At 39.9% G+C, this 23,696-nt stretch overlaps 1 protein-coding gene across 4 annotated transcripts in view; it reads right to left on the reverse strand.

Moving 5' to 3' along the window:
- The window catches only part of TNRC6C (trinucleotide repeat containing adaptor 6C), a 597,645-nt gene that overhangs the window by 572,398 nt on the left and 1,551 nt on the right, over nt 1-23,696 (reverse strand). For all 4 annotated transcript variants that reach the window (XM_034408533.3, XM_060688657.2, XM_087887226.1 and 1 more), the window contains exon 3: nt 5,111-5,210. In XM_034408533.3, the coding sequence (XP_034264424.2) occupies nt 5,111-5,164 (54 nt within the window). In that variant the 5' untranslated portion in view covers nt 5,165-5,210. The remainder of the gene's footprint in view (nt 1-5,110; nt 5,211-23,696) is intronic.

Consider the following 23,696-nt stretch of genomic DNA (forward strand, 5'->3'; position numbering starts at 1 on the left):
AACCCTAACAAAAGTATTGACTGTTTTTTTTTTCCTTACAGAATTCCGCCCCGCCCCGCCCAGTTTTTATAAGATTTTGTTTTTCCAGCACAGCAGACCCAAATGGATACAGAGACATATCCTAATGAGGGATGTACCATCAGCATGGTCGATGGGAGGGGCAGATATGGCATGAGCAGGGGGTCATATCATGTGTCGGGGGTGCGCACTCGCTGTTTGAGAGCTACTGCACGCCCCGGTCCCCAAGGCTCCTCTTGGATGCTAGGTGGCACAGATATTCAGGATCTGGGCCTTCGGCTGATGCTATGCAATGCCAGGTCCGTGGTAAAAAAGGCCTCCCTCATCCACGATCTCATACAGGAGGGGGGAGCGGACCTGGCGGGTATTACTGAGACCTGGTTGGGCCCGGAGGGAGGGGTCCCCCTAGTTGAGATGTGCCCACCAGGTTTCAGAGCATTCCACCAGCTGAAGGCCCAGGGGAGGGGCAGGGGGGTGGCGGTCATTATTAAAGAGGGTCTTGGTCCTAGGGAGACCACTGTGCCTCAGACTGCCGGATGTGAATCCCTCTTTGTGAGATGGGGTCATGGGGTTCAGATGGGCCTGTTGCTTACGTACCTGGCTCCCTGCCATGTGGCAATGGCCCCGCCCGAACTACTCGACGTGATAGCCACGGTGGCGGTTGATACACCCAGGCTTATGGTCATGAGTGATTTCAACTTGCCGTCCGTTGGTGAAACGTCTGATTTGGCTCGGGAGTTCATGGCTTCCATGATGGCCATGGACCTGACCCAGTTAGTTCATGGCCCAACCCACAGGGGGGTCACACTCTGGACTTGATTTTTGTCTCTAGCCAGTGGTTGAGTGGTCTTGTTATAGGGGATATAGACATGGAAACAGTGGTGGGATACTGGGGGTTCTAGGGGGTTTGGCCGAACCCTTTATTAAATTGCTGGCTCGCCCCGCCCCTTGCCCCGCCCCTCCGCACTACTATTTATTCCCAATAAATGGGGCGAGCGAGCCAGCAATTTAACAAATGGTTCGGTGTTTTTTTGTAATTTATTGGCCCCGCAGCACACCAAACCATTTGTTAAATTGCTGGCTCGCCCACCCCTCGCCCCGCCCCGCCTCCCACCCACGCGGCGCCAGCCTACCGTAGCCACAGCTTGGCTGTCTCAGGAATTCTGGGAGTTGAAGGCCACAGGTTGTAAAAGAGCCACAATTGCCCACCCCTTCCCTAGCCTGAGTTCCGCTGCCTGGGATCCACGTGGACTGCCACGTGGTTCCCCACTGGCTCCAGACGCAAGAGAGCAGGATGGAGAAAGCAGCTTCCATGCCTTCACTCACCCTCACTCTCTGCTCTGTTGGATCGCCGGCCGTTCGCTTACTCCACCCACTCCCAATCTATTGCTGCCTCCGGAGTCCCAGCTGATGGCTAGAGGAAAAAAAACTTCTAATTCTTGCCACGGGGCTTCAAAGGGCCGCCCTATAGCCAGTGGTGTAGCTGAACCATTTGTTAAATTGCTGGCTTGCCCCGCCCCTCCGCACCACTATTTATTGCCAATAAATAGTGGTGGGCGAGGGGCGGGCGAGCCAGCAATTTAACAAAGGGTTCGGTGTTTTTTTGTAATTTTATTGGCCCCCGGAGCTTCAGTATAGGCTAATTAGCCCCTTGATTCTATCGGCCTCCCGGCTCTCAGCTGATTTGTCTCAGCTGTTTTGCTCAGGGCTCGGCTGCTTCCTTGCAAAGAGTCCTGGAGCATTTTTTTTTTCCCCTAGCTATGCTGAAACACGAAACTGAAACTGCTTTGCTGTTGCTGCAAGGTTGGAAAATTAGGCAGGCATAATTCTTTTCTTTTCCCTCACCAAAAAAGGTAGGTGCAAACAATGGGAAATTTAGGGAAAAAGAGGAGAGTTCAGGATTTTAAAACACAAAAGAAAAAAAGCTCTATTTAACTAGGGAATTGTAATAATTGAGATACTATTAATTGTATATTTCTGAAAGCAGAAATGGTTAAGTTGTGGTTTGGAGGAATATATGGGGGAAATTATTTGGTTTATTATTATTGTTAAATATAATTAATTGATTTGTAAGAAATTGGATTGCATGGAAATAATTGGAATATTCATGTTCATATTGATTAATATACAAAAAAGGTAGTTATATAACTAATTGATTTATATTAAAATGTTGAATTTATATTAAACAACTAATATTACATAATTAACCAATGTGAGGATGGATATAAAAATAGATGACAATGGGAAGGGGTATAATATAGAATAGAAGGGAAAAATTGAATTTGATTAAGATTAGAGATGAGGATGAAGGGTAATATTGATTTTTTACAAAAATAGATGAGGAATAAATATGGCAAAAAGGAAATATAGAAATTGTAAATTTAATTGAAATGACTAAACACTGTTTAAATTTGTGAACCGGCCAAATACTCTGTTCAAAGAAAATACATTCTATGTTTGTATGTGTGTTTCTAATTATTGTTATTTATTCATATTTGTTCTCTTTTATTCTTTAAAGTTTAACAATTCATTTTTTAGTTTAATATCTTTATATTTGATTGGAGTTGCCTTTCTTCCCTTTCATCTTTTTTATTGTACAGCAATCTTTCTCCTCAAACCTACCACCTCTCTCTTTTCTTTCCTTCTTACTTTCTCTTCCTCCCCCTCTTCTTCTCCTCCCTACTTCCTCTTCCTTTCTCCTTCTCCTCCTCTCTTACTCCCTCTCTTACCCTCCCTCCTACTCTAATTTCCTTTCCCTTCCTTCATCCCTCTCTATTGGTGTATCCTTTTATGCATATGGACTACTCAGAGGGCTGAAAAAGTTATTTCTGACTGGTCCTCGCACTTTTGACCAGTCCTCGAACTTACGACTGTCCTCACATTTTACGTTTTTGCCCTATCTTGTCACCATGGTGAAGAGAAGCAGTTGTGAAATGAGTGACATGGTTGTTAAGAAAGCTGCACGGGCATAAATGTGAGGATGGTCATAAGTGTGAGGACCGGTCAAAAGTACGAAGCCCAGTCAGAAATGACTTTTTTCAGCCCTCTGCGTAGTCCCTATGCACATAGCCACGCCCACCCAGTCACATGATGAGCTAGCCACGCTTACAGTCACGTGACCAGCTAGCCATGCCTACACAGTCACATGATTGCCAAGCCACACCCCCAACTAAGCCACGCCCACAGAACCTGTTGTTAAAAAAATTGAATCCCACCACTGCATGGAACCCTTGTCATGGTCAGATCACTCGCTCCTTCGCCTGGACCTTTGAACTGCCATACCCTGCCGCAGAGAGGTGGAGCCAATAAGATGGGTCCGCCCCAGGCGCCTGATGGATCCTGATAGGTTCCAGATGGAGCTTGGGCCACTTCCTGACGATCTGGTGCATGACTCGGCCGAGGACCTGGTGACCGCCTGGGATCAGGCGGCTGGTGGGGCCTTGGATCGAGTTGTGCCTTTGCGGCCTCTGACCTGGTGCCGATCCCTCACGGCTCCTTGGTTCACTGAGGAGCTGAGGGAGATGAAACGCTGGAAAAGACGCCTAGAGAGCGGTTGGAGGGCCAGTCTCGCTGAATCTGATCGAACACTGGTAAAGTCGCAACTTTGGTGTGATTCAGCAAGGAGTTCATAGGAGTTTGTCGTGTGTCATTGTATCATAACCATAGAAATGCACATTAATATTTTGGCCAGCATTTATAGCAATAGCATTTAGACTTACCAGTATATACCACTTAATAGTGCTTCACAGCCCACTCTTGCAATCTTAGTGTCCTTAAAAGGCTCTGCCACAGTTGCAAGCAAAATGGCTGATCCCTTTCTGTCTCAGTGTTCAAGCTCATGGAAAACTACTGTCCTGTGGTCTGCTCATGAGGAGCAGCTGTAAGGAGCACATGTGTGTGATCTCCTGTCCTCTCCTTGCTGGAGTGTTTCTGAGGAACCCGTCTATTCATAGTTACTCATTGCTGCAGTCATTTCACAGAAGCATCTTCAGAGTTCACCATAATTTCTTAGAAAATCCCACCCTTCTTATTTTCTAAGGTTGTTTATAAGATCTGTCTGTAGTACAAAGGTACTCTTGTACATAAACATGAGTGGAGAAAGAAAAATTAGAACTGTAAAGGAAAAATAAAGGCAGCTAAGGCAAGCAATGCACCAGATTCAAGAGAAAAGTTGCCTTTTTGTCAGTCATTATGGGACAAAGAAACACTGGCTGACCTCCCATTTTGAAAATGCATCAATTGTCTGTATCTCTTTATTTCCTACCTTTGCCAAACTGCACAACAGGACAAGAACCTTTTTACTTCCCCGGTCACATGTTTTCCTTTAAAAAGGGTGCAGAGGAAATATAACATATAAAGTGTTTTGTTGTTTGTTTATGGAAATCCAGATTTCCATTGTCTTGATTTGCTCAACCAAAACAGCTACATGTGGTTTGTGTTATGTGAGTTTTGCACACTACAGCTGTGATCAACCCTTAAAGTAAGATTTGATTTCTATGAGTTGTGAAAATATTGGAAATATGAAACTTCAAAATACCATCAAATCTCCAGTTGTCTGAATTTTCAGATCTAACTTTTTTCATTATCCATGCTATTTTTCATCCTTCCAACCAGCTTGGTTTCTTAACTATCATATCCTTCACTTTAAACATCTGGTTATATATTTATTTTGGATGTCTCTCAAAGTTTTACAATAAATGAAAAACATACTGTATATATATATTATCTTGGAGCATATAAAGGTATTTATTTTTTTTATCACTGAATGAACTTGATTCATTGTATAATTAAAAATGTCATGACAAGTTCTAAAGTTTCCAAAATCTAATAAACACTAACTCAGCTGAAGAGACAATAATTTAATAAAGCAGTTAGGATTACAGTCAACAAATTCATACAAAAGGGAAGTTGGGATCTATCCAATATTAACTATAAATTCTGAGAACATCAGCAATCGATCTGAATGCAGAAAAACGGTCCAGCTGGAAATCATGGTATCTATTTTCTTCTACAACAGAAAATTGAACATCTATGGCATCATCAAGTTTCAATAAAATTGGGCGATAATCCTAGTTCATATAATTCATTTTACCTGGTTAGGTTGGGCTGCAGAATCTTTGATGCTGACTTTCCCACGAAAAGCCATTCAAGCCCATCCTCCATGAGGAACTTCCTAGAGATTAGTGGCTCTCCTGTGTAAGGAAAACAAGACTAGTTTCAATCATTTAGAAGAAGGAATACTGACTGGATATTACATCTCATGCTAAATCATAATGTGGTTTCTTTGGTTTAACTTGGTAAGATGTGGGAACCCACTTACTGATCAATTAGCATGCTGACTGGGGAATTCTGGGAGTTGAAGTCCGTACTTCTTAAAGTACAGTAACTGTTGAGAAACCTGTTCTGGAGTATTCCTAATTATGTTTCATCTAAGATATTCACCCCTCACAGAAGCAATGAAATTTCTCTTTCCAGCATGGAGGAAAGCAATTAGTGCAGAGGTTCTTCTTCAAGATTTTGTCCCTACAACTTGCTGAATATTATGTGCATTGCTTTACTGGTACTTATAATAGTTGACTGGAAAAAGTCTTGTCCAGCCTTGAATTTGCTGAAGAGGCAGAAGACCATGTTGTTCTTTAAATAGCTTTGAAGTATCTCTTAACACTTCCTTAGTTCTATAAACTGTCTTGCCCAGTTCTGTACCACCTTTAACCTTGTTAAGCATTCTCTCCTGATTTTCATCAAAATTATTAACGAAAAATTTGAAAAGTATTCAAGAATGAAAATCCACTTAATACTCCAATCCAGTTTGATAAAGACCCTTTGAACTATTATTCTCCTTTGAGTGCAATTTTCATATTTGCTGAGGACCCATAACGGGTACCATATTTTTTGCACTATAAGACGCACTGGACCATATGATGCACATTAGCTTTAGTGGAGAAAAACAAGAAAAAAAAATCTGCCTCTGCCTCCCAACATCCATCCAGTATTCATCTGGCTAGTGTCCTTGCAGCAAACAGCAAACAGCCTGGTCAGCTTCTGCATGTTATTGCAGACCCAGCACATGGCTCGTCAGGTTTCTGCTCTGTTGTGCCTTGCCGCCACCAGGGATCACTGGAACCTTCATTACTGAGCAGCTGATTGCCGTTTAGATCGGCCTCTCAGAATACCGCCAATCAGCTGTTCTAGGCGGTGGCAATTGGTGGCAGCGATTGGTGGTGGTGGCGAACAGCAGCAGTGAGCAGCGGTGGCAATCCCCACCACCAAGGAACGCTGGAGCCTTCCTGGAATACTGCCGATCAACTGCCCTGGTGGCAGCAAACAGCGGCGACAGTGACAGGCGGCAGTGACAGGTGGCAGACAGGCGGTGGCGGTGAATGCCGCTGCCAGACACACCCCTCTCCCCGCCACAATATTTGCTCTATAAGACGCACAGACATTTCCACCACTTTTTTTTGGGGGGGGGGTCTTATAGTGCGAAAAATATGGTATATCCTGGGACTAAAACTACTTCATGGTTGGTTCATATTTCTGCCTAATCTCTGAATTGGGTCAGTTTTCCAATTCTTTTGTGGGCTGGCTAGCTGGAAAAGTGACTTAATAATCAGGAGGCATCTTAATTTTCTCAAAAAATTCTAACTCACTTTTGCAAGTAACCACACAATATAAATACAAACAGAAAAAAATAACATTGATTTTAAAAATACTGTATATTGGATCCTTTCACAGATCAATACAACTGTTTCTCCGTCTTAAGGTGGAATGTGTGGGGCTCTGAGTGTCTGTCAGGACACCATAAATGCTCCATTTCCCTGATTTCTTCTCACTTATTCATCTGATCCTCACTAGACAACAAGAGATGTCTATTTGTCTGTCTTGCTTGCTTGAGAAAACTTTACATAAGAATGCTGTATCAATTGAAAGTTGTCTCCAGATCACTCTTATTCCAGACTACATGCTGGAAATTCAAAATTCTCCTTTTCATTTTCTTCGAAGTACTTTGCCGAGTTCACAAGTAGGCATCCAGTGTTTTACTTCTGAATCACTGAATAGTCTTCAGCAGCCTTGGTATAGCAGCTAAAAATTTAAATTGCAAACAGAGCGCATAAAATGCAAATGCATTCTTTATTTATGCTCACATTCTACTCTCACCATTCTCGCTGGGTTAACCTAACCTTGTTCCTACAGTCATTTCAGTGTTGGTGGGTAGCATATTATTCACAACCTTGAAAGAAAAAAAACCTCCATTCCCACCCCAATCCAGGGGTAGGTTACTGCAAAATCCCCATTTCCTCCCTATCAGCTGGGATTTGGGAGGCAGAGAATAGATGGGGGCAGGGCCAGTCAGAATTTTTACTACCGGTTCTCCGAGCTACTCAAAATTTCCACTACCGGTTCTCCAGAACTGGTCAGAACCTGCTGAAACCCATCTCTGACATGTACATAGACATATTTCTTCTGTTATTCTTTTCTATTGGTCAGCAGATTCCTCCTGTTCATATCTTTTTATTGGTACTATATTCCACCTGTTTCTTCCAAAATGCATACACAGATTTGGTTTTTCCTTAGCTAGGAAGCAGATTTATATCACCTTCCACTAGCTATGATAGATATTTCCCTCTAAAGGGCAAATTGTAAGAATTATCTCTCATAAGAGATCCTTTTGCTGTCCTGAATGATGTATATATATTAATAGGGTATACTGTATTTTTTTTTTTATAGAGATAACATAAATTCTGAGGTTTCAATCAGACTTCTACCTAATAAAGAAAAAGATAGTTATAAATGCAGACACACACATTAAAACTGTGCAGTGTTCATTCTCTAAAAGATGCTTCAAAATGTGCAAGAGGGCAGACAGGACATCTCTGGATAATTTCAAGCAACCATTACAGTAACAGTAACAGAGTTGGAAGGGACCTTGGAGGTCATCTAGTCCTACCCCCTGCTCACACAGGAGACCTGTATTAGGGATTTGAACCACCGAACTGCCGACCTTTCTGATCAATAAGCTCAGTGTCTTAGCCACCGACCCACCTAGTCAGGCAAATATGTGTCCATTCCCAGAGGCTCATGAATATCTTTTATAGCTACTTCACAATCTTGAAGCAGTACTGTACTGCTTTACAGTAAGGTGGGCAGGTGCTCCATTCACACTTTGGCACTTTCCAAGATATCTTTAGATGTTTGAATTCAATGTTCTGCATAAACTATGTGCATATAAAATTTGTGTCCGTGACTGCCATACCTTTCAAAACAAATAAAATAAGGGAAAATAATAAGGATTACCAGATTTTAGAGCGATAATGCTATAAGCTTTGTTGACCTAATAATAAAACTCACAGATAAACTTCAAAATAGTGTTCCTTGTTTAGCAACCACTATTGTGACTAGCAACTTGGTAATTAAGTGAACTCACAACTGTGTGATCTTACTTCAGGTTTCCTTTGCTTTATAATCCTGTAAAAATCATAAACATGGGGATTGGTCGTAAAGTTACTTCTTTATCATTGTCATAACTGTGAATGGCAGCTAAACAAGGCAGTCTCTAAATGAGGGCTACATATAAACTGTGGTAAATACTTTCCCCTTAGTGCTTCATGAGGCTGGATATTTGTCTCCTGAGGAATTCAAACCTGTTAAATAGAGTATTCCTAACCTTAACGATTATGCTCTGGTTTTAATGCAGCCATTACAATAAATGCAATTTATGTGACTAAGGGCTATTCATTAACTTTTCTAGATGGAAAGGTCCATTATATATTGGCATTAAACAGAGAATCCTTTTGAGCTGTGCAAAATCTTGGAAACCAACACATTTTGGTCCCTGAAACACAGTTGTAAATGGTTCCAATTCCTCTTTAATTCACCCTATACAGCAGTGGTGAAATCCAATTTTTTTTTACTACCGGTTCTGTGGCAGGGCTTGGTGGATGTGGTGTGGCTTAGTGGGCATGGCTTGGTGGATGTGGCAGGGGAAGGATACTGCAAAATCCCCATTCCCTCCCCACTCCAGGGGAAGGATACTGCAAAATCCCCATTCCCTCCCCACTCCTGGGGGAAGAATATTGCAAAATCTCCATTCCCATCCTACTCTGGGGCCAGCCAGAGGTGGTATTTGCCAGTTCTCCAAACTACTGAAGTTCTGGTATATAATTGCCAGTTCTCCAAACTACTCAAAATTTCCGCTACCTATCAGAACCTACTGGATTTCACCCCTGGTATATAGGCCACATAATATCCAAAGACAGGCTTGGGGGCAGTTTCAAGCCTCTCAGCATTAAAACAAAACTGCTCCATGGAGCTTTCAGTGCAAGGGATCCTAGTTGTCTGAAAGCAGCTTCCAGTGGGGGTGGGGGAAAGTGGTTAGTCATCAAAAGTCAAGATAATGTTTCTGGTTACTGCAACTGTTTTTAATTTGCATTTTATTTATTATTTGAACATTTTTTTTATTTTTTTAAAACATAAACATACAAAAACCTTTTCAGAACGAGCCATTGATCCAGTCATAAGTAGGTACACTAATTCCTCTTTAACAAAAGCTTTTCCCAAATCCCCGCTAATTACCATAAAAAAAAGAAAAAAAAGAAAAAAAAGAAAAATGTTTTCCCTTAACTTATATCATTTTACACAAATCAATTACCTTCTATTATTTCACCACAAATCTTAATTTTCAAATAACACAACTTAATTTTCTCTAACATTATTGCTCTAAATTCTATCTCGTTTTTAATTTGCATTTTATTGTGCTGGATGCATAGAACCTATAATGAATTGTATGGCATACAAGTTTCTAAGGAGCCACATAACTCTGCCTGATAGTAGGGCCAGGTCTTTAACTTGGTTAATGAAGCAGGGTATTAAAGTCACAGTTATTATAATCTGCACATTGTTCTTTTTTGGGCAATGTTGGTCAGCTGTTGCTGGTCAGATAAATGCATTCTAACTGGCCTGGGATACCCAAACTTTTCAGCTCATCAACCCCTTCATAAAGGTGTCCGATTGTACATTGACCTCCATTTATTCTATGAAAACAATTTAATGAATTCTACTTTATTAAACCAATAGTACAACAACAACAACATTGGCCCCTTGGATAGTCCCACTGACTTTTGTGGGTCAGTAATGGCCACTCTGAAGAACCACAAATTTGACTTTTGTACTGAAACTCGTGCCATTCTATAAAGGGAGAGACTGACTGAATTATTGAATCTAATTGCACAAATATATTCAAGAACTGCGGAAAAAAAAACAATGGGGATTTTCTTCTTGAGGAAAGAATAATATCTTGGAATGTTAGGAATCGTACACTTGAGTCTGGTTGGAAAAGATTGTTCTAAGAAGAATGCAAGAGGAACAAAAGTTATCCATATTATGATGGAGTCCGCAGGCATTTTTCAGACTCCGTCTCCTATGGTGCAGCAAATGAACGCTCGCAAAAGGTTCCAGTATCACATCATTAGTTAAAAACAAGCAATTACCATGCAGCGCAGGCTACAAGAATGAGCTGCATTCTGCATACTTGTCTCCTCCGTTCTTCCTACCATCTTATTTTCCAGATCCAATGGCTATGATGTCTGGGAATGATGGAAGGGACAATAGAGCTGGAAGGCACCAGGTTGGAGAAGGCTACCCACTTTTCTCTTCCCTTTTCCAAGAGTCAAATTGTTTAAATGTGCTACAGCTGCCAGGTTTGAAGTAAATCACCTTCAGATTATCGAACATTGGGTGCTATACAACAAAATGAGGTTGTAAAAGTAAAAGGTTCTACATTTAGGCAAGAAAATCAAAATGCACAAGTACAATATATGCGGTACCTAACTCAATAGTAGTAACTATGAGAGAGATCTTGGAGTCCTAGTGGACAACCATTTAAATATCAGTCAGCAGTGTGCTGCAGCTGCCAAAAAAGCCAACACAGTTCTATAAACAGAGATAGAATCAAGATCACGTGAAGCATTAATACTACTTTATAATGCCGTGGTAAAGCCACACTTGGAATACTGCATCCAGTTTTGGTCACATTTGGTCACAATGTAAAAAAGATGTTGAGACTCTAGAAAGAGTGCAGAGAAGAGCAACAAAGATGATTAGGGAACTGGAGGCTAAAACTTATAAAGAACGGTTCCTGGAACTGGGTATGAAAAGAAGGACTAGGGGTGACATGATAGTAGTGTTCCAATATCTCAGAAATTGCCACAAAGAAGAGGGAGTCGAGCTATTCTCCAAAGCACCTAAGGGAAGGACAAGAAGCAATGGGTGGAAACTAATCAAGGAGAGAAGCAACCTAGAACTAAGGATAGTTAGAACAATTAATCAATGGGACAACTTGCCTCCAGAAGTTGTGGGTGCTTCAACACTGGAAGTTTTTAAGAAGAGATTGGAGAACCATTTGTTTGAAATGGTATAGGGTTTCCTGCCTAAGCAGGGGATTGGACTTGAAGACCTCCAAAGTCTCTTCCAACTCTGTTATTCTATTCTATTCTATTCTATTCTATTCTATTCTATTCTATTCTATTCTATTCTATTCTATTCTATTCTATTCTATTCTATTCTATTCTATTTATAGATTAAAATCCATGTAGTGTTGTGCTGAATTTTTCTTCTGCCATTTTAAAAAAGTGTTTGTTGACTTCAGTGAAAAAACAGTTTTTTCTTCAAAAATATTGGAATTATCTAGTCATTTTTATGACTAGTGAATATAGTCCAACTGAGATCGGCATAAGTGTGCCTGATTGGGGGGTAGATTGCAGGGGTGATATAGAAATATAATTTTATGTCATTTTATTCTATTTTACATATTTATGTATTAAATTATTGTATTTTCTGCTATAACTATTGTATTTTACCCTACTATCATTTTAAATTGTTTGTTTAGAATTTAATGGTAATATGTGTTTGAACCAGTATGTTGATATGGCCTATAGGCTAATCAATCAACACTTTGACTAGTGGATATATAGGACCTTGCCTTTACCCAGGTCCGTGATGGTGAACCTATGGCAGGCGTGCCACAGGTGGAATGCAGCGCCCTCTCTGTGGACACATGAGCCGTTGCCCTAGTTTAGCTCCACCGCGCATGTGCATGCGCCTTCCACTGGCCAGCTGGTCATTGGAACTCTGCTGCGCATGTGCGGGGGGCGGGGCATGTGCGGGGGCTGCACATACATTCATGGGTGTGTGTGCGGGCATGTGGGGTGCATGCGTGCATGCACAGGGTAGGGCAAGTGCGCAGGGGGTGTGCATGCATGGGGGCTCACATGTGTGGGGCCCGCATGGATTGCATTTTGGGGGTTCAGGCGCTCGCATTTGCACACACACACGCGCTTTGGGAAGTCAGTCTGCAAAAGGTTAGTTATCACTAACCTAGGCAAAAAAGGTGACCAGAGCTGTGGTTTCAGTCTTCTTTTTAGAAAACGGTAACCTCCCTGGATTCTAATCTTTTAGTTAAACTCCTGGGCAAGATGGTTTTAAAGAAAAAAGTCATCGGTTTCCAAGGATTTTATTTTATTTATTTATTTTATTAAAATTTATATGCCGCCCTTCTCCCGAAGGACTCAGGGCGGCTCACAATAATAAAATCACAATAAAACAGCAATAATTAATAAGATTAAAAGATTCAATTAAAATCCCACAATTAATTAAAACTCCCAAAACAGAATCAGACAATTTGCTTAAAAAGCCATCTCTTCAGGTCTTTGCGGAAGGAACGGAGATCAGGGGCCATCCAGAGCCCGGTGGGTAACTCATTCCAGAAGGTCGGTGCAGCCACAGAGAACGTCCTCATCTTGGGCGCCATCAGCCGACATTGTCTGGCCGACAGCACCCAGAGGAGGGCAGCCCTATGTGAGCGCACTGGGCGGTGGGAGGCCGGTAGGATGTGATCCTGCAAGTACCCCAGGCCCATGCCATGAAGGGCCTTATAGGTGAGAACCAGCACCTTGAAGCGGATCCGAAGGACCACCGGCAACCAGTGCAGCTCGTGCAGGAGAGGTGTAACCTGGGAGTATCGGGAAGTTTCCATAATAACCTGCGCGGCCGCATTCTGGACCAGTTGGAGCCTCCGGGTGCACCCCAAGGGCAGCCCCATGTAGAGGGCATTGCAGTTGTCCAGATGAGAGATAACGAGAGCCTTAGTGACTGTGCAGAGGGCATCCCTGTCTAGGTAAGTTTGCAACTGGCGCATCAGGCGAACCTGTGCAAAAGCCCCCCTGGACACGGCCGTCAGATGGTCTACTAAAGACAGCTGCAAATCTAGGAGAATGCCAAGGTTGTGAACCCTTTCAGAGGGAGTAAGCAACTCCCCTCCCATCAAAAGTGGTGGGGCCGCTAGATCCTGGGATGCCGGCATCCACAGCCACTCCATCTTGGAGGGGTTGAGTTTGAGCCTGTTCCTACCCATCCAAACCCCCACCGCCTCCAGGCACTTAGACATCACGGAAAGGGCATCTCTGGATTGGTCCGGGGTGGAGATGTAAAGCTGAGTGTCATCCGCATACTGATGGTAACTCACCCCGAAACTATGAATGATCTCACCCAGCGGCTTCATATAGATGTTAAAGAGGATGCATTTCTGGATTCTGAATCAAGGGCTGCAGAATAATAGACCACCTAAATGTGCATCTAAAATAAATACCACCTACAACAATGTCTAACTAAATTAACATCTCTACCAAACCAGCTCAAGCTTAAAAAGACAATGAAAAGGATCAGAAAAGAAATTCCCAAATGCCTTGCCGATAAAGACAGACTTTTTCAGAGAGAAAAAGAGAGCTTTTAAGAAGTAGAAAACACGATTTCCGGCACAACACTATGAAGCTGGCTCAGAACTACCGGTAGTGGTTCCAGAAGTTGGAACTAAACATTGCCAAGTCTATTTCATTGATATCTCTCACCATGGCCTAATTTTCATGCCATCATGTGGCTGTCATGTGGCTGTCATCACCACTTATTTGCAGTGGGCTGTAATTAAAATCCCGGGTCCGTGATTCAGCATTCTCCGAAGGCATATCCGGAGTATCCCAGGCTGTTTAAAACGTCACCTGCTGAGGCATATCATCCCCTCCTAAATAACTATGACAGTGATCAAACTTGGGCTAATTACAGTGACTTCATTATTTGTTTGTATGTTTTAATATTTAATTGCTTTCATGTTCATCCAATTACGAAGCAACAGCAAATAGAAATTAACTTTTTATCAATCTGCTCCCAGCCCAGCTAAGTGGCACTTCAAAGGACAAGCACAGTGGGAGTTTAACCAACCTGAGAGAGCTTTATAAGACACACTTCAGTCAGTGAAGGGATCCTCTGGCTAAAGGCAAGAAGAATTGCTGAGCTGAGAACTTCCTTGACTCTCTTTGACATTACTTTTCCTGAATCCCTTTTACATTAGTTCTGCACTGTCAATAATCCGCATTATTAAGTCCCTGGCCAGTATAGTGCATTTCAGCTGCAAATGGCTGCCATGTAACCGCCCCAAGTGGCCAAATATCTTCACGGAGTTATACAACTGTGCAAAACTTTTAATTAGATGTGCTGTTTTATTGTATTATCATTTTTCCCCTTCCCCAATAACAAATTACTGTATTAAACTATTTCCCTTTTTACAGGTGGTCCTCGACTTACGAACACAATTGAGCCCAAAATTTCTGTTGCTAAATGAGACATTTGTAAAGCGGTTTTGACCCCTTTTCTTGCCACAGTTGTTAAGTGAATTGCTGCAATTGTTAAGTTAGTAACCGGGTTGTTAAGTGAAACTGGCTTCCCCATTGATTTTGCTTGTCAGAAGATTGCAAAAGGGGATCTTCACATGATCCCAGGACCCTGCAATTGTCATAAATATGACCCAGTTGCCAAGGATGTGAATTTCGATCACATGTCCACGGGGAGGCAACAATGGTTGTAAGAGTGAAACCTGGTCATAAGTCACTTTTTTCAATGCCGTTGTAACTTTGAATGGTCACTAAAACTGTTGTAAGTCAGGGACTTACAATACATGGAATACTGTATCCAGTTTTGGTCACCACATTACAAAAAAAGATGTTGAGACTATGGAAAAAGTGCAAGGAAGACCAACAAAGGTGATTAAGGGCCGGGAGACCAAAAAAAAAAAAAAAAACATATGAAGAATGGTTGCAGGAATTGGGTATGGCCAGTCTAGAGAAAAGAAGGACTGGGGGTGACATGATAGCAGTATTCCAGTATTTGAGGGGCTGAAACAAAGAGGAGGGGGTCAATTTATTTTCCAAAACACCAGAAGGCAAGATGAGAAACAATGGATAGAAACTAATCAAGGAGAGAAAGAACCTGGAACTAAGGAGAAACTTCCTAACAGTGAGAATAATTAACCAGTAGAACAATTTACCTTCAGAAGTTGTAGGTGATTCATCACCGGAGGTTTTTAAGAAAAGACTGGACAGCAACCTGTCTGAAATGGCATAGGGTCTCCTGCTTGAGCAGGGATTGGACTAGAAGACCTCTGAGGTCCCCTCCAGCTCTATTCTGATTGATTGACTCCTGTACTGTACTCTTTTATTGTAAAGACTAGCCCGAGACCATAATAAAGATATTTGGTACTTAACTCCCTCAAGCACATTGGATTGTTTGGTAGGTAAACTTTGGGTGATCCTCTCCTTTTACACTCCCTGTCCCTCCCTTTCAACCATGGTTTTGATTCTACTTGTTTAGTATGGTGAGCCCCAATCAGAGTCAGACTGAAGAAAGGAGAGGGTCTACAGAGAAATAAAAAAGGAAAGAAAAATGAAAAAGCTTTCCTTTTCTCACATTTTTAAACTTCATAATATCTATAAGACTGCTTCAGTCTGCAAAACCTGTGTTAGTTATCATTCCTGATCCTGGTATCTTACTAAATATATTAATTATGAAAATATTCAGATTGAAGCATTTTAATATTATTGTAGGTCAATACCTATTTGTTCTCTGATTTTTTTTTTCTCTATTCTTTTAGCTTACCCGTGTTAATGTACTGTATGTTATAAAGGAAGCCAGAGATTTTCTTACAAATTTCAGGAAGAAAAGGAATAACAAATTTCAAATGAGAGATCTGAAAGAATTCAAAAGAGTTGTATTTGAATATACCGTAGATACAATAATGACCAAATAAAGCAATTTCGGCTATTGTTTAGAAGTACTTAGCAAACATTATGAATGCATTTAAGCCTTGGGAATTTTGATTATATGAGCAGCTCTCTTAAAAAAAAAACACTTAAGTTCTTTTCATAGTAAATTATTAAATACTAGACCATCAAGAATCATAGAAATATTCAGGACAAAGCTGTATGATTTCAGGACTGTTCATTTTAGCTTCTCTTCTATTTTTGAGGTATCATAGAAATATGACCTTGTGAAGTCCAAACTATTAAAAAAAAAAGATTTTTTAAAAAAGTTTTACTATTAAAACAGTTGCATTGTTATATATTTTCTAGCCTCTCCTAGTGTGTCTTATTTTCATATAAATATTTGATAATGTTTTGAAATATGTAAGATTTTATACAAATTGTATTTTGTGGGTTTACTTTCAATATTTTTACAGCGTACAGACTTCAATATTACTTAATGAGGATGGTGTTATCCAGTGGGGAAATCCAATTTTTTTTACTACCGGTTCTATGGGCATGGCTTGGTGGGCATGGTGTGGCTTGGTGGGCATGGCAGGGGAAGATATTGCAAAATCTCCATTCCCACCCCACTCTGGGGTCAGCTAGAGGTATTTGCCGGTTCTCCAAACTGCTCAAAATTTCCGCTACCGGTTCTCCAGAACTTGTCAGAACCTGCTGGATATAGATAGGTTATCTATATCTAGACAATCAAAATTCTAAGATAAGTAGCATTGCCTGGTAACAAGCATAAGAAAGATATTTGTTCCTATTCTATTGTTCCTAATAGAAAATGAAGAACTAAGGCAGGCTAATTAGATAAAATCCAAAATATTGAAAGTTTCTATGATTATTGTGTTTTCATTGACCAAACCATGCAGTACACTTGCACTCAAAAATACCAGAATTGTCATTTTAATGAAATATTTTATAGATTCTAATTTAAAGTTTGCCTATTTACTGTATATGGAACTCAAGACCCAGGAGTTTTCAATCTTTCTGATCCATGAGCAGTTTAAAAGACTTAAAAAATATTTCAAGATTGGGCACTCCTAAATTTCTTACTGCAACAAAATATCCATTGCAGGCATGGCAATGGCAATACTAGAGCAGAAGAGAAATGGAGTCACAAAGACAAATAACGAAACTGTCTGGTTAAGTCAACATAACTTTCTATATTTGCCAATAGATGATCATTGAACTGTAGCAATTTGCCCAAGTACCTGACTTCAAGGTACAGATGAGTTCGGAGCCACCAAATACAAAATCACTTTTTAAATTCTCTTTGCTGCTTTACCAACCCAACTAATTTCCTCAAATGATCTCTAATTAATTTCCCCTAAAATTAATAAGATCATCCCAAATCAATTTTCTCTAAGAGTATTACTCAATCCAGTTGGATTTCAGTTTGCTCTCAATCCACTTATTTCTCAACTTCTTAACTTCCTAGAGTGGTCTTTTGGGAAGATTTTTATTGTAGATATTTCATTCACACCATTTATTTGCTTCTGGGTTAACAGTTGTCCAGCTTGGTGAGTTGCTTAAGAGGTTGGATAGAAGGTGTTGGTTCCTAATTTAAGCTTTCAAACAAAAGAAATAGATGTATTCATTTATTTATCCAATTTTGAGACCACCCAACTCCTTAGTGATGCTGGGCAGCTTATAAATAAAAGAAGAAGAGGAATACATATATTGTTATGAAATGTGTGGATAAACTTGGAGGATGAGGGGAAAAGATGCTGCCTAAGAAACAATCAGACAAGAGATGGAGAGGCCCCCAATGAATTAATGAGCAGAAGAAGAAACTTAAGAAGGACCCATCCCAATTAATCAGGCAGTTACAAATGGTAGCAGGAACTTTGTACCATGAAACTTGCAAGAGTGATGTCAACTCTTCCTCGTAAACCAGACACAAAACACAATTAGATGAGTTAATTCCACTTTATTATAAGACTACGTTAATAGACTCTTGCAAGTCTGAAAGTACAAATTTCCCACCACCACTTTCACAGGTTCATATTCCTGACCGCTGTGAAGGAGGGCAGGGCTGTCAAACTCGCAGCCTGTGGGCCAGATGCGTCATGCGCTGGCCCTCCCCACGTCCGGTTTAGCAAAGGGGGGAAAAGTCCCAATATGTCATGTGACACTGCCGTGATGATGCGAGTTTGACACTCCTGAACTAAAGCATCTCCCCTTCCATTTTTCCTAGAAATGAGCTGAAGGAATAGTTCCTTGGTAGAAGAAGAAAAAAATCTCCAATTTGATAGATTTGAGTGTGTCAGAAGGTTCAGCCTAACTGTGATACTCTGTTATAATTATTTCTTTACAACACCCGAAGAAAAGATTGGGAAGACTTAAAGACTGCTGACAAACATTTTTTTCTGAATTTCATGGGCAAGAAAAAAGGCATTAAGACCACCTTACTTTTAAAGTCATTTTTCAAAACATGTCATATTTTGAATCAACAAAGTGAATTACCTAAGTCTTCTCAGTATAAATTTATGCAATTAAAGTATCTCTTAATAGTACAATTTGAGCCAGATGTATTAGTTACTTCTGACATTTCTAAACAAATACCAGTAGAAAAGATGTTTGAAGTCCTTAAACCTACAATTTATTTTTATTCACAATTGCAAAAGATGCATTGAGATGCACCAATTTGCATGTATTGGAATAATGAGTTAGAATCTATTTTAGCAGATAAATGGGCTAAAAGTATGTGGAAGTAGTTTTATATGCCCCTAAAGCAGGGGTGAAATGCTACCGGTTCGGGCCGGTTCTCCCGAACCAGTAGTAAAAAATGCTACTGGTTCGCTGAACTGGTAGTAACAAAAGGTAAAAAAAAATTCTGACGATCAGCTGAGAGACGCGCAATCATGGGAACTTTTTTTTTTAACTTTTAAAGCATTTTTTTTACTATCGGTTCTCTGGAACTGGTAGTAAAAGATGCTTTAAAAAGGTTTTTTAAAAGTTTCCCAAGATCGCGCGCCACAGCTGATTCCCCCCCTTGCTGTTCTACTTATGTTCCCAAGCCTCCTTTTGGCGTGTATTGCGCATGCATGCAAGCACATGTTTGGTGCAAACTGTGCATGCATGTGCGCAGCACCCATGTGCAGTCACCGAACCGGTAGCAAACCGGTTCAGATTTCACCACTGTCCTAAAGTAAAATTAATTCAGCAAATTCTTGAGTATATTAGGCAACACAGAGGAGCATAGTAAGGGTTGATTCTGTATTTTGGAAGTGCAATCTATTGGACAGGACTCTGACTCATATATAGATCAATGGGCTTGCTCTATATTGATATAGCTTTGATTTATTATTCATACAGTTGTACACAGAGCTTTAAAAAAAATAAAGATCAAAGAATGGAATATATTGTTGAATAATACAGTATTCCAAAACTTTGGAACCTATCAAAGTATGAAAAACTTTGGATTTATTGTGCGTGGGCAGAAGCTAAGATTAATACTTTACTTGGATGGAAAGTAATTCATGGTGAAAGACACTCTTCCATTTTCTACATATGAATTGACTTTTTCCCACCTCTATGGGAAATTTGATCAGTTTGGAATAGATGATTCTTGTGGTTCCTTCCAACTTTATGATTCGATGATACTATGGGGACATGTGATATAAGTCCTACGTGATGAAGGTTGAATGTCATTGAGCTTTGTTCTACCATTATATTTTATTATTTTATTTTAATTTATGATTTGATTTTTTTAAAAAATATTTTATTTATTTTCTGGTATATTTTACTTTGTTTTTATGTTATCATTTATGACTGTAGATTAAAAAGCAATAACACATTTTTAAAAAGAAGGAAAGATTCCCTCTTGGTAAGCTAAAATTGACCCTTTTTTAGAACTTGTAACAGGTAAACAGAGGAAGAAGCCAGCAGGTGCTATGTGTTAATCAAGCTTTGTGTCAGCCAATGAGAGTGTCACGTATTCTTCATTACACCATCTTCCACCTGCTTCAGAAGCTTTCCATATGGCTGTCCCATACTGCTTTTCTTAGCCTTGGTTAATTTGACATGTTTCTAATTTCTCCTATAAATCCCAGCAGGGGGTAGTATCTGCAGAAGGAAGTAGACTGAGATAACTAAGGAATATCAGATGACAGGCACCTAAGCATTTTTGCTGGTACTGTATACATAAACCTATCCACTTAAATAATATAATAAATTGGGTTGGCAGTGTTTCAGATTCATCTGCCAAAGATGTAGCAGTTCTGATCAAATCTCCCCACATTCTGAAGCACATTTTGGAGATCAAGTTTAAAGCACTGCACAAAACCCTAATAATAAATTAACAGCAAGTCCCTTGGATAATCAAAGCATAATGGTCATCCCTCCCAGCCCCTTACAGTAATCTCAGAAAAGTATGTAAGCAGTCATTGATAAGATAATTTTTTTAAAAAAATGTCTTTTAAGCATGGGGCAAAGGAAAGGGTTTAGGAAAAGAAAATGGCAGGAAAGATTATTACCATGTTCTCTGGTCACCTAGTTGGAATGCCCAATATAGCCAATTTATTTCAAAATCTATGGTATAATGGTTAGGGTACAGAATTATTTTTTATAAAATATGCTACTTATTTATTACAGGTTAAAATTCCTGTTAGTCAAGGCTTGGATTGGAAGAATTCCATATTAATAAAAGGGAAAATGTCTTGTTGGATATTGTTCCCTTTCCTTTTCTAGGAACCTGTTCATCAGCAAAGAAATAGAGAAAGAAAAACAGAGAAAAAGAGGAAAATTGGGACAGAATATTTAGCTAGTGTTCAAATCCATTTCATGTTCAGAAGGCAAATGGACCTCTTTTGTTCTTTCCATTCACATCTGCTTGAAGAAGAAAAGAAGGAAGTAGAGAGAGACTTAACAATATCATCATCTACCGTATATGACTTAGCAGCACAAGGAAACAACAGCCAACAACTTAATAGCTAGCCAACAGCATCCCAATCAATCAATAAAAAGCCATACACAATCAGGCACCACATAAACACTATGCATCGAGTAGTCCAAAGTATACATTCTGGTAGAGAGAAGTTCCCTGAGGATGGGCTCCGGCACAAGTCCCAAACCTTGGAAGACTTAACCTCTGGTCCTGGTGACCGACCCAGATTAGATCCTGTAATTAGAACTCCACAAATGTTATCCCTTTTCTACTAGACATACATACATTGCATATACTCTAAATCCACAATCAGGTGGCACAAAGCCTTCTTTGATCAATTTTTAATTAGAATTACATAGAATTGGGACTACTTATTTCCTTATTATCCACCCTACTCTTTCTTTTCAATAAACAATTTAAAAATATCTGTTCATTAGCTGCTTTTTTTTTTTTAATCAATTACTTTCAAGAAATTGACCAAATTTTATTTCTCGACAACATTTCTTGTTTTCTTTATTTACTATTTCATATGGCCCAACTTAAACTTTAGGTTGGGACCATTCTCTGAGCTCATCATTGTCATTGCCTTCCTAAGAAGCTGGGAGTAGATTCTAAGCAATCAGCATTTAGTCATGAATCAAGCCCAACAGGCTAACAACCCCATACATTTTACAACTCATTTTCTCTTGAGGGAATTCCAATATGTCTTCATCGAGATGAGCTGTCTCCACCGCTGATTTATAGAAGATATCATAAAGCTGTCCATATCCAGAATTTATTCAGAGTCACTGTCAGAATTTCAGACTCTATTTAGGAAGTTACCTTTTTAAAGTACTAAAAATTTTTCTAGACAACATCCCTGAACTCTAAGTGATAAAGAAACTCAGAAATCTGACCACAGTAGCTGTTCTGGGATCCGGCTCAGTGCCTTATTCTTGCAAAGTTTCTTACAAAGAAATGAATGTATGGTTCCAATTTTCAAGTGTTGTGATGTAATATATTTCACTGGATGTGACAGCCTGACTTGCAATAATTGATCTGTGGTGTGCCAGACACCTGATGACCTAATGTTCAGAAGATATGGGTTTCTCATTTACAAATATACACACATCCCTGTGCACACATTCACAGATGGCAGGGGGGAATCATAATTAACTTTATCTAAACTTATAAACAGATCCTAAATCCAGGCAAGCTCAAAGGCCCTGCATTAGCCTCTTATAGTCAGAGCTTGTCTAATCCAGACCAACAGGACTATGCTAGGTTTATGCAGAAATGCACAGAACAGAAAAGCAGGGAAGATGCTTGCTCAGCAGAAATAATTCAGTGTACTTTTTTTTTTACTAGCACCAAGATTAACAACATGAAATTAATTAGAATAAACCTCATGCTAATGCAATAGGTCAAAGTCTAACCATGAAAAAGGAACCAATACTAGATATGACTTCAAGAACAGAATATAGAGGGATTTACTACTCTAGAAATATGTGATGTTAATATCTGTGCAGGATCAGTAATGATCAGTGAATATTAACTTGATTCAATGAATAATCATGAGTCAGCTACAAACTACATTTTTATTGCCCCACACATGGTATAATCTCAACAGGTAACAACATTTAGTCACACTATCTCAGCTCAGAAACTATGAGGGGCTATGCGTTTCAGTAAAATTTGATTGGGAGAATGCCAGGGAATCCCAAGGCTGGATGAGTGATGGTAGAGTCAGGAAAATATCCTGGAAGGTAGGTAAACACACCTGTGACTGCGCAACTAAAACTACACTGTTGTGTTCATATTGATATCAGGAAGTGAGTTGAGGGCACATTTAATCTCTACAGAGCATAAATAATAGGAGGGACCTGGGTAGGTTTTAGATTAGATGAATTTTAGATCCTTTGGGTACCTTAGGGGTTGAGAGAAAATCTTCAGAGTTTTATGAGGAATTTGAGGAGTTTGAGGAGTTTGAGTAGGTCAGTGAGGTGATTTTTTTTTTATTTGAAGTAGTTTCCATATGGAAGGCATTCCGATATTACTACCATCAAGTAGTATCTTCTAAGAGACTTGTTTCTAATATGTTTATTTCCATTTTCTGTTAAGCTTGTAGGCATTATCCAGCAAGGTAGAATCTCCAGAAATATAGTATTTAGATTATATTGGCTATTAAGAAAGACTCCAGAAACATCACTTCTTCATGTTTATAAGAGTCTTAGTGCCAAGACTGAGTTCTAGAGAATGGAATTCACATTCTTAATTGTGATGCCCAGCAAATCAAGTAGAGATTTCTACAGCGTCTCTGAATTAGCAAACAGAAGGATTGAGATACAGAAACCAATATTTCACTTTTGAGAAATTTCCATTGGAAAATGTCAGTCTGGTTACAGGTAAATGAAGAGAGTGAAGAGTGCATGCTTTCTTCTCCCTTAAAAAAAAAAGTTTTGAGGGGAAAAAAGGTTTTCAGTCCTGCCTGATTTAGCTGGGTCATCATAACCTATGGTTTTTGTGTGTGTGTGTTAATCACTCTACTCAAACTCCCTGATTTTTGCCTCCAACTTCCTCTAGGATACAAAAGGCTAAAATTTGTGCAAAGAAAGGGAAGCAAGGAAGTAGGGCCTGCTTAATGCTGGAAGAACCTGTAATTCACCTCCTTGTATTCCCTC

Source organism: Pantherophis guttatus, chromosome 2 (genome assembly GCF_059756535.1).
Source record: "Pantherophis guttatus breed Tessera chromosome 2, ASM5975653v1, whole genome shotgun sequence".
Classification (NCBI taxonomy): Eukaryota; Metazoa; Chordata; class Lepidosauria; order Squamata; family Colubridae; genus Pantherophis; species Pantherophis guttatus.